Source organism: Telmatherina bonti (assembly GCF_933228915.1).
Source record: "Telmatherina bonti genome assembly, chromosome: 1".
Taxonomy (NCBI): domain Eukaryota; kingdom Metazoa; phylum Chordata; class Actinopteri; order Atheriniformes; family Telmatherinidae; genus Telmatherina; species Telmatherina bonti.
Window position 1 is genome coordinate 23,420,384 of NC_136619.1, and position 16,868 is coordinate 23,437,251.

Below are 16,868 nucleotides of genomic sequence, written 5' to 3' on the forward strand. Positions count from 1 at the left end.
TACTAAAAAACACAACTTATTAGTCAAAACACATTTCTTCTGAGCTCAAGGCTCATTTAGCCCTACAGCCCAAACCCATTTTACTCACAGTTCAGTAGAGCGAACACTTTTGAAACCTTTCACCCACCATCGCATGTGCCTCAGCTGCCAAAGAAATGCCCAGAGGAGTCTGTCTGATACCATAAAACTCCACCAAAGAATTAAACCATGATGGACAGTGATGGGAAAGATTTACCAGTTTGCCCAGAAAATGGGTCTCACAACATCCAACTTCCAGTATTGAGGCATTTTAAATCAGCATTTCATGTTCCTGAGTCTGCATGCACACTGTGCTCAATAAACCTCTTGAGTTATTTAGTACAAACAGCCTGTCCCCCCGCAAAAATCGGATCTGTTTGTAGGAAAAAAAAACTTTATGGGATTAGATCCTCTTTGTCAGAGAGAAAATACAGCAACTTGTGTATGAGTTGTGTATGAGAGTGTGAGTGTTAGTATTGCTTAATGTGTGTTTAGAGACCGTCTCAGGTCTTAAGGATGGCACTGTTCTGCTGCTCCCACTTTAATTGGCTGCTGGCCCTTCAGCCTTGCATGAATGGAGAGTCATTTAGAGACCTTTCGCTCTCATAGAGGATTGTCGGTTGCCGCTGAAGGAGAAATTGCATTCCTGTTTCCATACAATGGCTGGTCTGAGTTGGAAGGGGCAAGAGTATCACTGTCATTATCATGACAATGGAAGCTAATTCCACTGCCACCAGCACCATTCTGAAACCCTCTGCAGCAGCAGCTTATCAGGGGGCACCATGAGACCAGCAGGAACCTGTGCGAGCAACACATATGAGGAAAAGACTCACAAGTACAGTGCACACTCCCAGACAGACACATAAACACTTAGTGCTCACTCTTTTTGTAGGCTGGCTGTGTAAATACATAAACGAACACATCAGCAAAAAAGTTTATTAAACAGCACATCTTATTTAATGACTCTGTGGTCGCAAACTTTATTTAGCCACACACTGACCCACCAGACGCTCTTTAATCCCATAATGTCCTTGCTGGAGGATCATCTGTGGGTTGGAAACTTGAGGGTCATAAATCCACTGTGAGTCAGCTGTGACAGTAGTTTGTCATCAGAGATGTTTCATTACATTTTCAGCTAATGCTTCATGTAGTTCTGCCTCTCCCTATGTCTTGGTTTATCCTTGGCTGAGTTTGGGGCCATTTCTCACTTTCTCTTTATCTCCCATTTTACTAGGAGTCAACAGATCATATTTATTGTGCAGTGAGATTTCAGGTGGTAGAGTGAGTGCTGGGGTTTATGACTTTGGTCTGGCACCAACATGGTTCCAGTAGGAGAGATCAGTTTGACCATCCGGTTTAGGATCTTCCTCAGCTGTTCTTATGTCATATGGACAAATCCATGGAAGTGTGTCAGCCAGAGCTGTAGTGGGAGGCTCCACATCTGATGTGATTCTGCGTACAAACATTTGAGTTAGTCCGTTTAAAGGCTCAACAGCTTGGACAGGTGCTGAAAATGTGTCAATAAATTCCTCATTCACAAAAATTCCTTGTAGTGTTTAATCCTCTTCTGAAGCTCTGTTATCCTCAAGTAAAGTTGCTCACACTCGGTGCAGCTCACTGATACAGGACGGAGATGTTCCACTCGTGATCCGAAGACAAACAGTAAAATTTCTCCAAAAATATAGTTCCAGTGTTTTATAAGTGACCAGCTGTCTTTGTTTCTTTCAATTCTTGACAGTAAATAAAAAGAAAAAGCAGTAAAATGCAAAAACTTGGAAAGATGCCAGAAGAGAGAGCAAAGCAGAAAGAGTTTGCACAACAGCAAAGCGCACAATAAAGAAATATTTGCATAAAAAGATCTGTAGAGTATCAGCTTTGAAAAATTGATTTAATTAAAATCATCTTTAATCGTCATGCTCTTAGCACAGTAGGTCACCATTTAATGTTACTCATAGAGAATATGTGGAAAATCTTAACTTTTAATTAGATACATCCTTTAGTTCTAGTTTTGCTGCTGCTTATTTAGTCTCTCCCTCTGCTGATGGACAAAACATTTGTTATCCAGGTAATCCAGCAACCTAATTGCAAATAAATTATAATTTTTATTTTGTTTTACTTGTTGCAAACAAAATTCAAATATCCCTGATTTTTGACTTAATCATTTTCTATGGTACACGATGATGTAGAATCTTCCAAATTCAATCAAAGAATTTACGCAAAGACAGAACAGTAGATGTTGTGAGTGGGTTACAACTATTTAATAATAAATTCAAACCTGTACAGTATACACACTGTGTCTAAACCACAACTATCCATATACAATGGCAAAGCAAAGATCAATAATAGTGGACATTATTATTTCCAGTGTTTAAATGTCAAGTGCTGCACACCTATTTCCACCTGTTAGAAATCCACGTCATCTGCCGTCCTCCCACTTTGCAATGTGCTCTGCAGCTGCCAAAAAATAAATAAATACTTAATAAAAAACAAAACAAGAAAAAACATACATAACAATTATGGAGGTATGAAAATGTGCAGGACACACAGTATGCTGAGCAATTGGAAGTGTGTGTTTGTAATACTCAGTTATCCTGCACTTCTGTGCAAAGGTGACTGTGAAGAAACTGTTAATGAGACACTAAACATGAACTACTTTTTATGCACTTGCAAATACCGACACCATGCATAGACAGTAGTTTGGGAGAACATAGCCTAGTGTCTGCCTCAAGCAATGTGATATCCACTTATCATTTTAGTACTAATTAACAAAGCAGAGTTCTGACAACTGGAAGGTACTCTAAAAGACTCCAGCTCATGCATCTATACTCTTTGTGTCTTCAGTGAATATTTTGCTATAATGAAGAGAATATGACTTTGAAGATTATTATTTGTGCAATAATAGTTGTATATGTTTCGTTGTACAGATAGATAACAACGCCTGTATTACTGAGATAGTAACTAGCATACTTGAAAGACACTCCATATCTTCCTCATAATCATGATCAGCTAATCTTGTTTTGCAAAAACATAATTTACCAAGAGGAGACATGAAGTCTTCAAAGAGCTATTTGTAAAAAGGGTTTCTTAGCAACACTGACCACATACAGAGCAGATTCAGCCATGAGTGATCAATACCAAATGACACGGCAGACCCTTGCAAAGACACGCTCAAGTGGGCAAAACGAAACATCTGCCATCATCTTATTCCTCTCAATCAATGTAAGTGGTATGTGTGTCTAAACACTGCAGGCTTCTGTGGAACCGACGTGTATTGATTGCTTGAAGGTTCTTGATGGTGAGCACTGAGTGCCATTGATTATACTGAGGCTTGTTTAAATGTGTAGGTGCAGTCATATGGAGATTTTTTGTGTTGTTTTCATATTATTCCTGGACACAGTGGATTTAGATTTTACACACCCCTACAATGATTACCGGTGATAGAGGTTATTAAAGAGGTAATAGTAATTGCATGGATCTGGTGAAGCACAGAAAATAGAGTGAAAACAGTAACTATGAAGAGCAGCAAGTTTTATATTTAAAAAAAAAAGATATAACCAGTTTGTTACCCAGATAGAAATAAAATGTTTTTTAGTACTATTTAGTGAGATTTTGCTTGTGAAATACTTTATCATATCGCTCCTTGCAATGTGAAGGGAATGCTTTAGTCACATGGTTTATGGGTTAACATGAATTACAAACTATAACATTGCATTTGTTTCTTTGGTATAATTTCGGTTGTGTACAATGCTATTAAATATAAGTTATATAAATGGAATTTATACTAAAAGGTGTTTGTACAGCACAAATTAGACCTTTGAAGAGACATATGCATTTCTTCCAGTTTGTGCTGCTTTCTGCCTCAAAGCAGCAGGAGCTGGACAGACAGCAGAATGTTGAGTTTAGTAGATATTTTAGAAAACAATCTGGTATGTTTTGTAAGGTGACTTTGTTTTTGTTTTTTTTTTCCCAAAAATACCTTTGGGAACAACTAGCCAACTTAGGTCTGATGATGTATTGTTTTACTGTAGTCGCACTGACTAATGTCTTAATGTTATGAAGACTTTTCCTGTGTCCTCACTGCAACACTAAGCATATTAAATGTAAACAGAAAAGGATATTTAATTAAGTCGGCTGCATTTTGGAAACAAGTCCTGCTGTCTAATTTTATTTAACATTAACCAAGTCAAGAGGAGCAAAGGTAAGTTGGGCGGAAGAAGAATTTCAGCCTTTAATGAAAGCATCTGCTGAAAATTCAGCACAAGGGTGGGTGGATAATGTGTACATCTTAAGTATTACTTTGCAATACTTGAAGGAAACATCAAACTGATGAAGAGGAAGAGGGCACAACTACAAAATTTGGTCAAGTCAAAACCAAATTTAAAATCATTAGTTTGTTTAGATGTGGAAGTTTGGGAATTAAGTATAATAAAATTTGTGTAAACAAATCTCAAAAGAGCAATGCAGCTACATCTTACAGCGCTAGATGCCTTTTTGAAAGAAAAAAGAGAAAATAATTCACAAGAGTCTGAATTGTTACAAAAAGTCTTTGCAAGCCGTCATCCTAACCAAAGGTGTTGAGGTTGGAATCATTTTTTATTTTGGGTATTATACCCATGTGATTATTTTGAACATAAAAAAAAGTATCCTTGCGCTGCATCCCTTTAACTTATGCCTCCGAAAAAACAATAACATTCAATATGGGATGCTCTAACTTTTGTGTGCAATGGATTTTCTTTTTTTCTTTATGTGTTTGCTTCTAAATATTGTATTACTTTTAACATTTGCTGGGTGACACAGTTGCTCATATGTTTCTTTTATCATCTCCAGACAAGAAGGGTCCACTGGATGATACTGAGATTCAATTCCACAGAAGAGAACCCTTCCTATATCTTATTCACACTTTCTTCCATCTCCTTGTAGGATGCTTACCATGCTGGCAGATGTATCGGTTCTGCGTTTTGCAGCGCTGGTCATTCCAGTTGAAAGCACTTAGTGCCTGCAGCTCCACACAGTTTCCAAAGCTGAACAAGAAAAAAAAAGTCTGTGCTCGCACATTAGATTGACCTGCATGAAGAGCTTAACAACTTGGTCAATTTTGTACACGATCAGTCAGTTGGTTTTCAGCTGACTCATTTTCTATAGTAACTTAGTTCAAAGCAAATTTTAGCTGTTTATAGATTCAACAGTCTGGTTTAGTTAATTGGCAGGCTCGATTATGTTGCAGGATCAAACATGTTGAAGAAAAAGAGATGATAGAGATAGACAAGGAAAATGCAGAAAGGAAAAGGGGAGACATCTGGTGGTGCTGGTGAGGACTGCATTCAAGGGAATAATGAGCGCCTTCCTATCACTTCATTAAAAAATATGTTTCTGTTTAGTAATCTGAAATTTGCAGATGATGCTGATCAAATAGTGAAAAAAAAAAAACAAAAAAAAAAAAAACAGCTCAAGCACACAGAGAAATATATTTATCACCTTTTAAATGATGTGTTTGTTTATCTAAGTCTTAAATACCAGTGTTGTGTTTATCAAATCCTTTACAGTGTGTTTGTTAATTATGTATCATACCCTTGACTGTCAGGTTGTCCAAAGGCAAAGCTTCCGAATTGAGGGAACTCTCCAGTGTCCCAGCGAAATGAATCTGTTGGAGGCTTGTATGTCAAACCTGTGGAGAGTAAAGATTACTGTTTCAATGTGAAATCTCGACTGTCAGTATTAAAAAAAAAAAAAAAAGTACACCAAATTTAAATTAAGAATTAAAATATCATATGTGCTTACTTTAAGGTTTAAGATAAGAACACTAACCTATCCAGAAATTTCTTGTTTCGAAGTTGATGTTTGTGATCTCATTGCTTGCATCCAGCTCACTCAGATAAAATGCCAAGATATCCTGAACCTTCTGGTTGTGAATTTGAGCCAGAATCCCCCCTAATACCTGTTTAAGCACAGAAAAATGCAAATTGAATTCAGAAAAGGTTTACTTTGTTTTTCATAACACACCCGTGCTTCTCACCTGACAGTGGCTTTTGGCTCCATAGTAAGTGTCAGCTGTTGAAGACACCATGAAGCAAGTTCCATCTATAGTTACAGCACAGCTATGAAAAGGAAACTGCACTTTGTCTGTAAAAATAAAATAGTGCACAATTTTTCAATCCCACCAAGGGACAAATTAATTGAAACTTTAAAAATTAGCAAGCAAGAACAACCATGTCATTACAGTTAACACTTAGAAAGAGCTGAAGCTTTTGCAGATTTAAATATGCTGTGGTTTAGATAGCGTTAAGAATGCATAAAGGAAAGCAACGTCAACTCACCTGCACACTCAGCACCACTATAGCCAACATCACACAAGCAAGAGCATTCTTCTTCTTTAAATCGACCATGAACACACTGAATGCCACATCGAACTGAAAATTGGTACAAGCGCAATAAAATCTCTGTTCCATATCCTTATTTGTACTTAGATACACTGAATAAATCCAGAGTGATACCCTGACAGAAACGTCCAGTGAACCCTGGGTCACACTTGCACTTGCAGGATGAAGCGTTAAGATGACCGTGTTGACCGCAGTGCATACGACATGGGTTCTTGGGAATCTCTAATAAAAACACATAAACTGTAGTTTGCAAATTGCAAATCTGTACAACAAATCAGTAGAATCACTGCACAATCTTTCCTTACCACATAGTCCACCTACATGATCCCAAAGTCTGAAACAACCAGACATAGAGGAAGTGCAGAGAGAGCAGTACAGCCCCGACTTGTAAGGTATCATCAGTCGACCATTCACCTCCCAGTTACCCCTGCAACACAGATATACTGAACAACACAATAACTAAGAGATACACAGTGAGACTACATTTACAGAAACAGCTGCGACTTTGATAAAAACTTTTTTTTTGTTCCACATGATGAACACATTTCCTTATTGGGGTGTGTGAAATATGTGTAACTCTTACCCAGGGTAATATGCACAGACAAACATCTCCCAGGGCTCTCCATCCCTAAGACACAGCTGGCTGGCACAGCCGACTTGACTTGTAGTAGCCCAGACCAGCTGCGCAACAGAAGGTTTAAAGAGACCACATGAATATTTTTCAACTATTAGAGCAACATGTACTGTGTAAGTACTCCATGCAGTAAAAACACTTCTTCAGTATGGATCTGTACCTGTGTGTAGTGGTGACAGGTTGAATTCTCTTTACATCTTCCACTTAAGTAAAGAAAATAATTCCCCTCCTCAAACCAGGAGTCAACGATGTCAGAAAAGGAGGCGACACCACAAACAGAAAGCTGTGTGTTCCATCCAATGTGACTGAAAGATGAGGTATGTTGAAGGAGAGAGTTTGTATGACACAATGTAGCTCGTTCTTTTGCGAGTACAGCCAACTCTTCATTCCACTCCTGTGAATAAAGACATCATTTAGAATTATTGCAGAGAAAAGGAGAAAAATCCTGTTTAGTTTTCAGGTTCAAGGTCCTTTTTTTGCTGGTGTTGAGCCATTTTTAATACAGTAAATATTAACAGGGACAATGAAATTTGACTGATGACCTTAAAAATTTTTATTTGTAATGTAATTGTAATTAACAAGTTATAGCAAGCTTAAACTTTAATCATAAAGAAACCATTTAACAGTTTTATAATTTTGTGACATTAAACGGTCACAGACTTCATTAAGTGCTTCTTTACTTTTGACAAAGTGTTACATCAACATCTTTAACTTTTTTGGTCTTTAACTTTTGGACTACACTTTGAAGTGCTTTTCCCAGTCATGCTCTTCATGCAACTTTGATGCCACTTTACCCTTGAACTGTTTTTCCATGTGTACATCTGCTGCAACACCACTACACGAGACAACCTATTTTCCATCGTCTGGAATACTCTTGGCATGGATGCTCAAGGACTTTTATGGACACAAACATGCCTGCAGTGGCCGTTTCTCCATCAGTTTGTGTCTGCTGCTATCAACCATTGGCCCAACAGCAGCTCAGCTACTCCAGAGATATTTTACTACAACTCAACTACAGCTTCTCTGCACCATAAACACGAACAACTTTCCAGAGGAAATTCTGTGTGAAGACATGTCGAACCCAGCAGAAGGTAACCAGGAGGAGAAAGTAGTAGGAAATTGTAAAAGCCTGACTTAAACAGGAGATGTTTAGCAGCACGAGCCCATCCATCATTCTGGGTGATGTGTGCTCTCAACAGCACAACAGATGAGCTACAAGGTATTGAAGCCACATGCATGAATACAGAACTGCATGTATTCTAGCGTTTACAGAAATGCGGCTAAACAAGCATATGCTGCACACAGATAGTTTCAACCCTTCCACTTCCTCTAGACCAAGATAGGGAACACACTGACAAACATCATCATGTGTGTCTTTGTGTAAACACACTGGTGCTCCACAGTCATAGTAGGATAAACTATGCACAACAGACATTGAGCTTCTAAGCATTTCCGTCTGCATGTTCTACCTTCCCAGAGAATTCCCACAGCTCTTTCTGAAGTTATCAATAAACAGCATCAGTTTTGTCTTTCCACAGCTACTGAGACCATCACCAGTGCTTCAAATAAATTAGAAGTCATCCCCAGGCTCCCTCATGTTCATCATGGGTGACTATAATGACTGCTCTCCTGATAAGTCCTTTAGGGTTTCCATCAATACAACATGTACCACTAGCTTAGGGAAGATTCCGGACAAATGCTACAGTTCAGGCCCAGATCCATACAGGTCTCTCCTCCCTTTTGGCTCTGCTGATCACAGCACCATCCTGCTGGCTGTGACTTCTTTCCCCGCCAATAACATCTGTGTGAAGGTAAACACAGTTTTGATATAAATCTTCTTCATGACAACATCACCCCATCCAAGTCTGCCACCAGTTTCCAAAACAACAGGTCCTGGATCACCAAAGGGCTCAAAGAAAACCAGGACAAAAATGTTTTCTTCCTCTGGTTCTGAATCAGTTGAGTTAAGTTACAGAGCATGCAGTTTGTGATGGGCTACATTTTCCATTGTGAGATACTGAGCAGTGACTAAAAGAGAGCATTTGGTTATGTTTGTAAACTCAGATGATACATGGTGAGGTACCTCACTCATTTGTAGAGAACTGGGGTTATAGTGGAAAGCTAATGTTTAGTGACAGCAGTGGGTGTGAAGCAAAGAAGGCCCACTGACAAAAGAGAAACACTTCAATTCTCACGATGGAAAAAAAGAAATCTGATGTTTAAATTGTATATTGTAAGCATATAAATTTGCTGTATTGCAGTGCTCAGACCTCCTGAAAGCTAAACCTGATTTGAACAAACATTTTGTGATGAATAAAATAAAAGAAAAGAAAACTGACAACCATATAGGTGGTTTTATAACAATAGTCATATAATACTCTTCACAGCTCACATATTTATTTAGTTTACTCTGGAAATTAAAAGATAAAATTGAAAAAAAAAAATCAAATAAACATGCATAACTGCCAAGATGAGACAAATGATCAGATAACTTTCATTCACTTGTGACATCAGTTTCATGACTATCTGACAACAGAGGCCTAAAACATGTTGGAAACCTTTTTTTGGAAACTCCTTGCAGCCTCGTCCGAAAATGACACAAACTGCTGTGCCACCATGACAGAAACCATTCATTTAAATACACAACTTTAAACATTGTGGTGGATGTAATAAACAACTTGAGCATATTTTCACTATTGTAACATTTTTCATTTGAAAGTGGCATTATATTTCTCAGACCAGGTTTAAAGTCTCTCAGCTGAACTTTTCTCTGTGATCTGCTCCCTAACAACAGCTAATTCAGCATCAATCTTGCATCCTGTATTCAGAGAGCTCTGCAGCAAGTCTGACATTGACTCTGGTCTTTCTCTGTTCCTTTCTCTCTTTCTATTTTTGTCTTCCTCTAATAATGTCCTCTTATGTTACTTTGATGAAACAGTTGCTGTGCAAGTTCAAAACGACCAGATGTCCGGTGTTTTGTTGAAGTGTGCCAGCACAGGCTGACTTTACAAGTTTACCCGGTGATCTATGAGAAGAGAGTGTTGCACAAATTCTTTATGCAATTCACTTTTGTACATTTAAACATATTTAATTTGAAGATAAAATAATTCATATTTTATGGATCAATGACACTTGTGGTCTTAAGAAATAACAATTAAATTAAAAAAAATGCCTTGATAGTATGAATACCCCATCTTAGTATGCTACATCAGATGAAAATACCACAACAAGTAGGTCCAGCTCTTGAAACACGGAGTTAAGAGTAGCATGGATTTATAACCTACATGGCTATGATATTTCCACGTTGTACGCATGTGCAGAAGACAAAAGGGAATACATCTTGATGTGTAGGATGGGATGTTAGAACACCAGTCTTAGCATGTGATGTGGAACGTAAAGTGAAACTCCAGGAAGGAAAACTTGCAAAGTGATGTTTCTCAGCCTGAGGATGCTGTCAGGTGACAACTGTTCCTGACATGCATATAATAGATGTAACTGAGTGCCTTTGAAATGAGTCAATAAATCATATTTCCAAGCTCAGAAAGTTGCATAGTGCTATTTTGATATACCAATGTTCTGTTCTCCTGGGTTGTGTGTTGCGCTGTGGCTCTAAAAAAGAGCTCTAAAGTTGGACTTCTGAACCAGCGACACATTAAGCAGTGACCTGGATTTATTCAAAATTCAGGGTAAGCTCAACAGTGAAGATTGGAGTTGTCAAAGAAATGAGAAAAGGTTAGAGTGTACACAAGCATTTTTGTTCTTAAGTGTAGATTCCTGCTTTCTCCTTGTACTTCCTGTCACAACTGGAACACCAAAATAACCTAATGACAGTATTTTTGAAGACAGGCTTTTAGTGTGGTGTAAAAAGCCTGAGCTCCCTTAATTTCATTGTTCACACTACTCTCTGATCTCATTCAGTAAAAGTCTTTGATGCTACTAGCGGGGTATAAGGTCACTGGGCAATATTTCATCAGCGATATTTCATTTTAGAGCATGTCATGTTGCATAAACTGTGAGATGGGAATCAGTGTGTTTCTGCACCATTCGGCCTTGCTTTTGGTACCATTAACAATTACATTGATTCACATAGTGTTTGTTTAATTAAAAAAGGGCATTTTCTTCAAAACTTCTCTGGTTAGCTCCCTCTAAAGCCAGTTGTGTTAAAATGAGGTGTAGAGGTTGGGGAGTTCTGAGAGATATGAGAGATGAGATCTCATACACAGGGGTTATACTTTACACATCAAAAAGTGCTAACCTTACTTTAATTTCTTTCTCTGTGGTTAAATGCTATGACCTCATAATACTACTTTTTCAAAGAGCTTAAAGGAAATCTGACTGAGGAAAAGGGGTGGCTTCATTCATTCTTGAAATGCTGGTATTTTATCTCATCCTAAAGCAAAGCCTAAAGGACTATATAATAATCACTTCAACACAGTCTCACCATAATGCTTACTCTTTCATTCCTGTGTGGAAAAAAAAAACTTATTCAGATATCCACAAACACAGCCAAAGCCTTGAGCCTTTTAACATTTATCAGGAAAGCTCTTTAATATGCCTCTTCAGCTCAAGAAAGCTTCCTTTGAGGGTTTTCATGGGGAAATTACCTGTAATACCAGAGTTGTGAATGCAGGATGATTATCCACATCCTCTCTTTCTCATTACTGCCTTATCAGTTGAGAACAGTTCTTTAAGGCTGGAGCAGAGTCAAAGAAAGGCGCTCACACTGTTCGTGTGGCTCTGAGGATGTAATCTATGACAAAGTGACAGTCTGCCCTGCCGCAAATCTCTTAGGCCCTGAAGGTATCAAGTGCTTTGTGAACTTCACAATTCGTCATTACCTCTTACATAATCACATGCAGCAGAGACAGTTGTGCAGTAGTTTATGGTAAAGCAAGAGATGTAATAAGATAGGGGGTAAATTTAGCCTTGCTGTTTAGCTGCTTGGAATATATTTTTAAAAAAAACTTGTACTTTTACCATTTAGAGTATAAATTAGCATTCTAACTTAGTGTCTACCATTAGTATTAAGAGACAAGCCATAAAATGTAGCTAGGTTTAATAGTTATCAAAGAAAAAAAGGAAAAATGCATGAAAAGAAAAGATTAATTGGTGTAATTTCACTGCATTACTGTTACAAGAGTCTTTGCACTGCTAATTGATTTTGGCTTCATTCATTTTCTTCATTATCACTCAGCTAGCAGTGGAACATATGGTGCAATAACTACGGTTTCACACAGCCGCCACAATAAATATGCCAGAGGAAGACACCTCGACAACAAAAGGCTTGTTTTTCACTCTCTTGTATCTAATTTACCAATGAAGCACTAAGTCTATGTTCTCATTGCAAGTCTTAAGGGGAAGGCTACAATTTAGAAAGCAAAAAGTTAGAACAACAATGAAAAATATGTGTATATCAAGATGTATGGTGATTTTGTGGAACAATCTGGACAAAGAGTTAAAGCAAAGCATTAACATAAATATATTCAAATAGAGCTACAATTTTTTTTGAAAAAGTAAATGGCTGAGGGATAAAAATGGAAAAAAAACTGATATCAAAAGGAAAGGTTGTTGGATATTTAGGTAATTTTGTAGATATGGGTGTAAGTATGTGGATGTCTGTAGTATATCTGTGTATGTGTGTATATGCATGTATGTATATGGAAATGTGTGTGTATGTGTATATCTGTGAATGTAAACAGTAAATTGAATAACTTGAAAGGAGTGGGAATACCACATAAGTGTACTCTTCTTCACACACCCTATTTTCGAACTCCTTCTCTTTACTGAATTTATTTGATTATTGAATTGGTGAGGAATTATTATTATTATTGATGTTATGAATATTATTAATTTCTTCCTTACTATGTATATGTATGTATAAATGTGTGTATGTACATATGTATGTATAGGTATGTACATATATTTTTTCTTTTCTTATCTTCTTTTATACGTTCATTTGAAAATAAAAACAGTTAAACTAAACAAAACAAGTTTTTATGCTCAGTTTGGATTTTTTGCTGTGAGCGCATTCTTCTGGTATGTTAGTTCACATTATGATGCATATATGACCGCCCTTAGACTCCAGTGTGAACGTTCTATGGCCCATAAGTGACCCATTGCAAACCACCTCTTCCACTATAGTGCTGATGTCTGTCTGACTTTAATTAAATGAAAGTTGGATGAAATACAACATGACCATTCAGGTTGCTTTGTGAAATATTAGATATGTAATCTGATTAAGGACAATATATAATAGCTGCTTTGGTCTGTTTTGAAAAAATTGGAGATGTACTGTTTACACTGTCTTACATATGAACAAAACAGAACAATTTGGCACACGTTTGCTTGGGGTCTCAGCACAGCCTAAGATTTCTGACAAACCTCAATTTCTTTACATCCCTGTATGTTCGGTTAGTTGCTAATTTCCCTCATTCTTAAAGTTCTGAATTTAAACAAATGTTCAATAAATTACAGGCAGATATGTCTTGTTGTAAATGCTATGACTGACTGTTCTGTCACTATGTGTGGTAAGAATAAGGCCTGAGGAAAAAGTATTCAGATTTGGCCTTTTAAGATTTAAATTATTCATTCTTTGTTTATTATGACATTAAAATGCAATTTTGCATTATATTAAACTGCCACAAATGTGATATTGTATAATTCAAACATGACTAAAAGCACCTAAAGGGACATAGAGCACCGGTACCACAGAGTGTTATACATGAAAATATCTCACGCAGTATTAACCCACAGATTCACCTGTTTAACTTTGCTCTATTATGACTGGTTCAGGTTCAGCATAAAAACGCAAGCATCTCAGAATATTAGTCATTATTGTAAAACATTTTTCTGTGGACTTATGTATGTTTTTAACATTTTTTTTACTGTGTTGCTACGCAAGTCTTTTTGAATAAAAAAAAAAAAAGTATCGTTGTTGCCAAATTACAACCTTTTGTAGTTAGGAGTGTAAAATATGTAAAAAAAAAATTGAGCAGTGAATGTGTTTTCTGCACTGTGGAGTCTCAGGTGTTGCAAACCCCGCAGAATTAGTTTCACATTCTCGATTTAATCAGTATGGTTGACACCATCCTCATCATCAGCCTATTTGTGTGGGTCATACAGCGAGGGGAACAAGCTTGTTTAAACTTAAAAGGACTGATTACTTTTTGTAGCTAAAGATTTTCCCTGAGAAAAAAGAGATTTTGATAATTATCTAGTTTCTGCTCTATGCTCAGTTTACGTCACACCAGCGAAGGTGTAGATTGTTAACAAAAGGAAATAGCAAATTCAGAATAAAAATCAGGACAGAGGGGACAATAGGGGCCACAAACCATTTTTTGCATGTTAGCTGCCATGGGTCTGACCCGGCTGCGCAGTCTATTGTGCTGGGCAACAATCTGAGTGTGCTCCTTCACCCCGAGCCCTGGAAGAAAACACAAACGCCCATTTACTGCACCTCTGCTGCTGTTGTCGTGGCAACAGAATGCAAATGTGCAGGCAGTATGTTTGAGTGTCACAAGCAGAAAGTTTGCAGCAAAATCTGTTACTCAGATACAGTTCACTTGCTAATAAAATATGGTGTTATATTACAGAAACAACTATAGACTTTGAAGATACTTGTGGTTAACACAGTTCAACAATATCTTCTATCTATTGTTGCTAAAACATGAAACAAACATTCTTTAGGTTTAATGCGCGATAGAAACGGGGTTGTGATAAAACAGACATCCAACCCTTCTTTTCGTTTTTAACCATGCTCATCTTGCTACAAACAAGATAATAGATATTGTTTTCACAGGATATTTCAATAATTAACTCATGATCTAATGCAGAGATACTAAAGACCTTAAAAAATTAACAATGATAAATTAATTGTGGGAATTTTTTTTACTTCTACATCCTATAAAACAGCTTGATGAGGTGAAAAACATTACATGTTCATAAATTTAAAAAAAAAAAAAAAATTGCCATGTCACAATAAAAATAACTTTTCAATTTTTTTTTTTTTTTTGGTTTTTGTCTTGTCCAGCATTTAAGCAGGCAAAATGGATTTTGTGGATGCTGTATTCTGCTGGGCAAATAACTTTTCAATTTTGGCAAAACATTTGCTTTTTAAAATTTGTGTTCCTAACAAAGATAACTTGAAAAAAAACCTGTAGATTAAATACAGATTTTTTTGGGATTTCAAATTTAAGATTTTTTTATATTATTGAAATACCTTGCAAACCATTCATGGAATAACATAATATATGAAAAAATGATAGATTTATCTAACTATACTTTGATCTTTTAAGGGTCTTTTTCTCTTACCTGGATCAGCCTCCTTATATACGTGAACGTGTTAAATAATACATTTTTTTTTTTTTTTTTAAATCCCAATTGAAGTATCTCTGCTCCTGACTGGTGGGTTAATAACTTTGTTATTTGATGAAACGGCACTCTCTTAGTTAGCCAGCAGAGAGATGCTGCTTCACCAGATAAACCTGGACAGCTTCAAGTCCATGACAATCTGCATTGTAAACCACTGTCACCTCCCAACATAAGGAGAAAAAAGTCTTTTTATAAGACTAAAGTGTCAGAGGCACTTCATATGGTTACAAATAAGCCACAAAAGCATAAGAACTGGTAAAAAAAAAAAAAAAAAAAAAGGAAAAAAAAAAGAAAGAAAATCACCCGGCGGTGGCTGATTTTTATGTGTATATGCAGTTTGAGGTGAGTTTACCGGTGAGGTGAGGACTCTGCATGTCCGCTGATTCTGCGATAATCCGGCAAAGTGAGATTAATGAAGTCAGCAACAACCACATGGTGAACATCGCAAAACTCCGGGGAGCTGTAACAGACCCCATCCTGAAGTTCAGAGAGCCTCTCAAACAACAGGCGCCACTTCTTTAACAAACAGTTATCCCGCACCCCTTTCCTCCTCCTCCTCCTGCTCCTCCTCCTCCTCCTCCTCCCTCTGTCGTCATTCACTCAGGAGTTCCCACAACCACAAAAAGGACAATAAACCTACTGCAGTTTATCTTATGACATGTTTTAACCTTTGTTTTAACATTAACTCCAACCAGCCTCTAGTGCCCTCTCTTTTGAAATGTCAAGTAAAACTATTACAGGCGGCTGTCAATACTCTTCTAGTAGTAACAGTCCAAAAAAGACATTTGCAAATACTAATACTAACAATACTACTACTACTATTAACAACAACAACAACAACAATAATAAAATGTACATCTTCAATAAACTCCAATGTTCAAATTTGAGTATTACAGCAATTCAATATTTATTATATACAAACTAAGTAAAAACAGTGCAAGTATAATGAGAGATATAGCAGCTACAAAAACTATGTATAAAATGATGGAGCAGTATCATTTCAATGTGTGAAATGATGCCAGAATATCTTTCTTTTAGTGTTGTGATCATTTGTCTTGTGAGCAATGAGAGTATGAAGAATCTCATGAAATTGTTTTATATAGAATGACATTAAAAATCATTTGTGAATTACTAGGTCTTTTGTCTCTTTTTACAATAATGTTTCAGTTCATGTAAGTTCAGAAGCTGTGCATCACAGTGCTTTGGTCCGCAGAAGCGTTCATGTTTGATTCAGTGACTGCCAGGTACCCAGGTGGCTCAAATTCAGGTCCAAATCATCATCTCTCCACCACTGCCTGACAGTTGGCATGAATCGTTGGTGCCAATATATTTGGTTTTTGCCAAATGTGGTGTTGTGCAAAATGCTTAAACATGTCCACTGTGATCTCATCCGGCAAGAGAACATTGTTTCAGAAGTGTTGTGGTTTGTTCAGTTTGGCAGATCTCAGCCATGTTGCCATGTTCCTTGT

The 16,868-nt window shown here is 37.1% G+C and overlaps 1 protein-coding gene across 1 annotated transcript; it reads right to left on the reverse strand.

The window, feature by feature from the left end:
* Positions 1–2,434: 2,434 nt before the first annotated feature.
* On the reverse strand, positions 2,435–15,773 carry LOC306772475 (C-type lectin domain family 18 member A-like; the record flags this gene model as incomplete). Its single annotated transcript, XM_079261961.1, has 12 exons — positions 2,435–2,472; positions 4,948–5,039; positions 5,587–5,683; positions 5,824–5,953; positions 6,032–6,138; positions 6,333–6,425; positions 6,510–6,617; positions 6,701–6,822; positions 6,979–7,076; positions 7,190–7,423; positions 14,361–14,452; positions 15,752–15,773. 12 exons carry the CDS (start codon positions 15,771–15,773, stop codon positions 2,435–2,437), a joined length of 1,233 nt encoding a protein of 410 aa, XP_079118087.1.
* Positions 15,774–16,868: the final 1,095 nt, after the last annotated feature.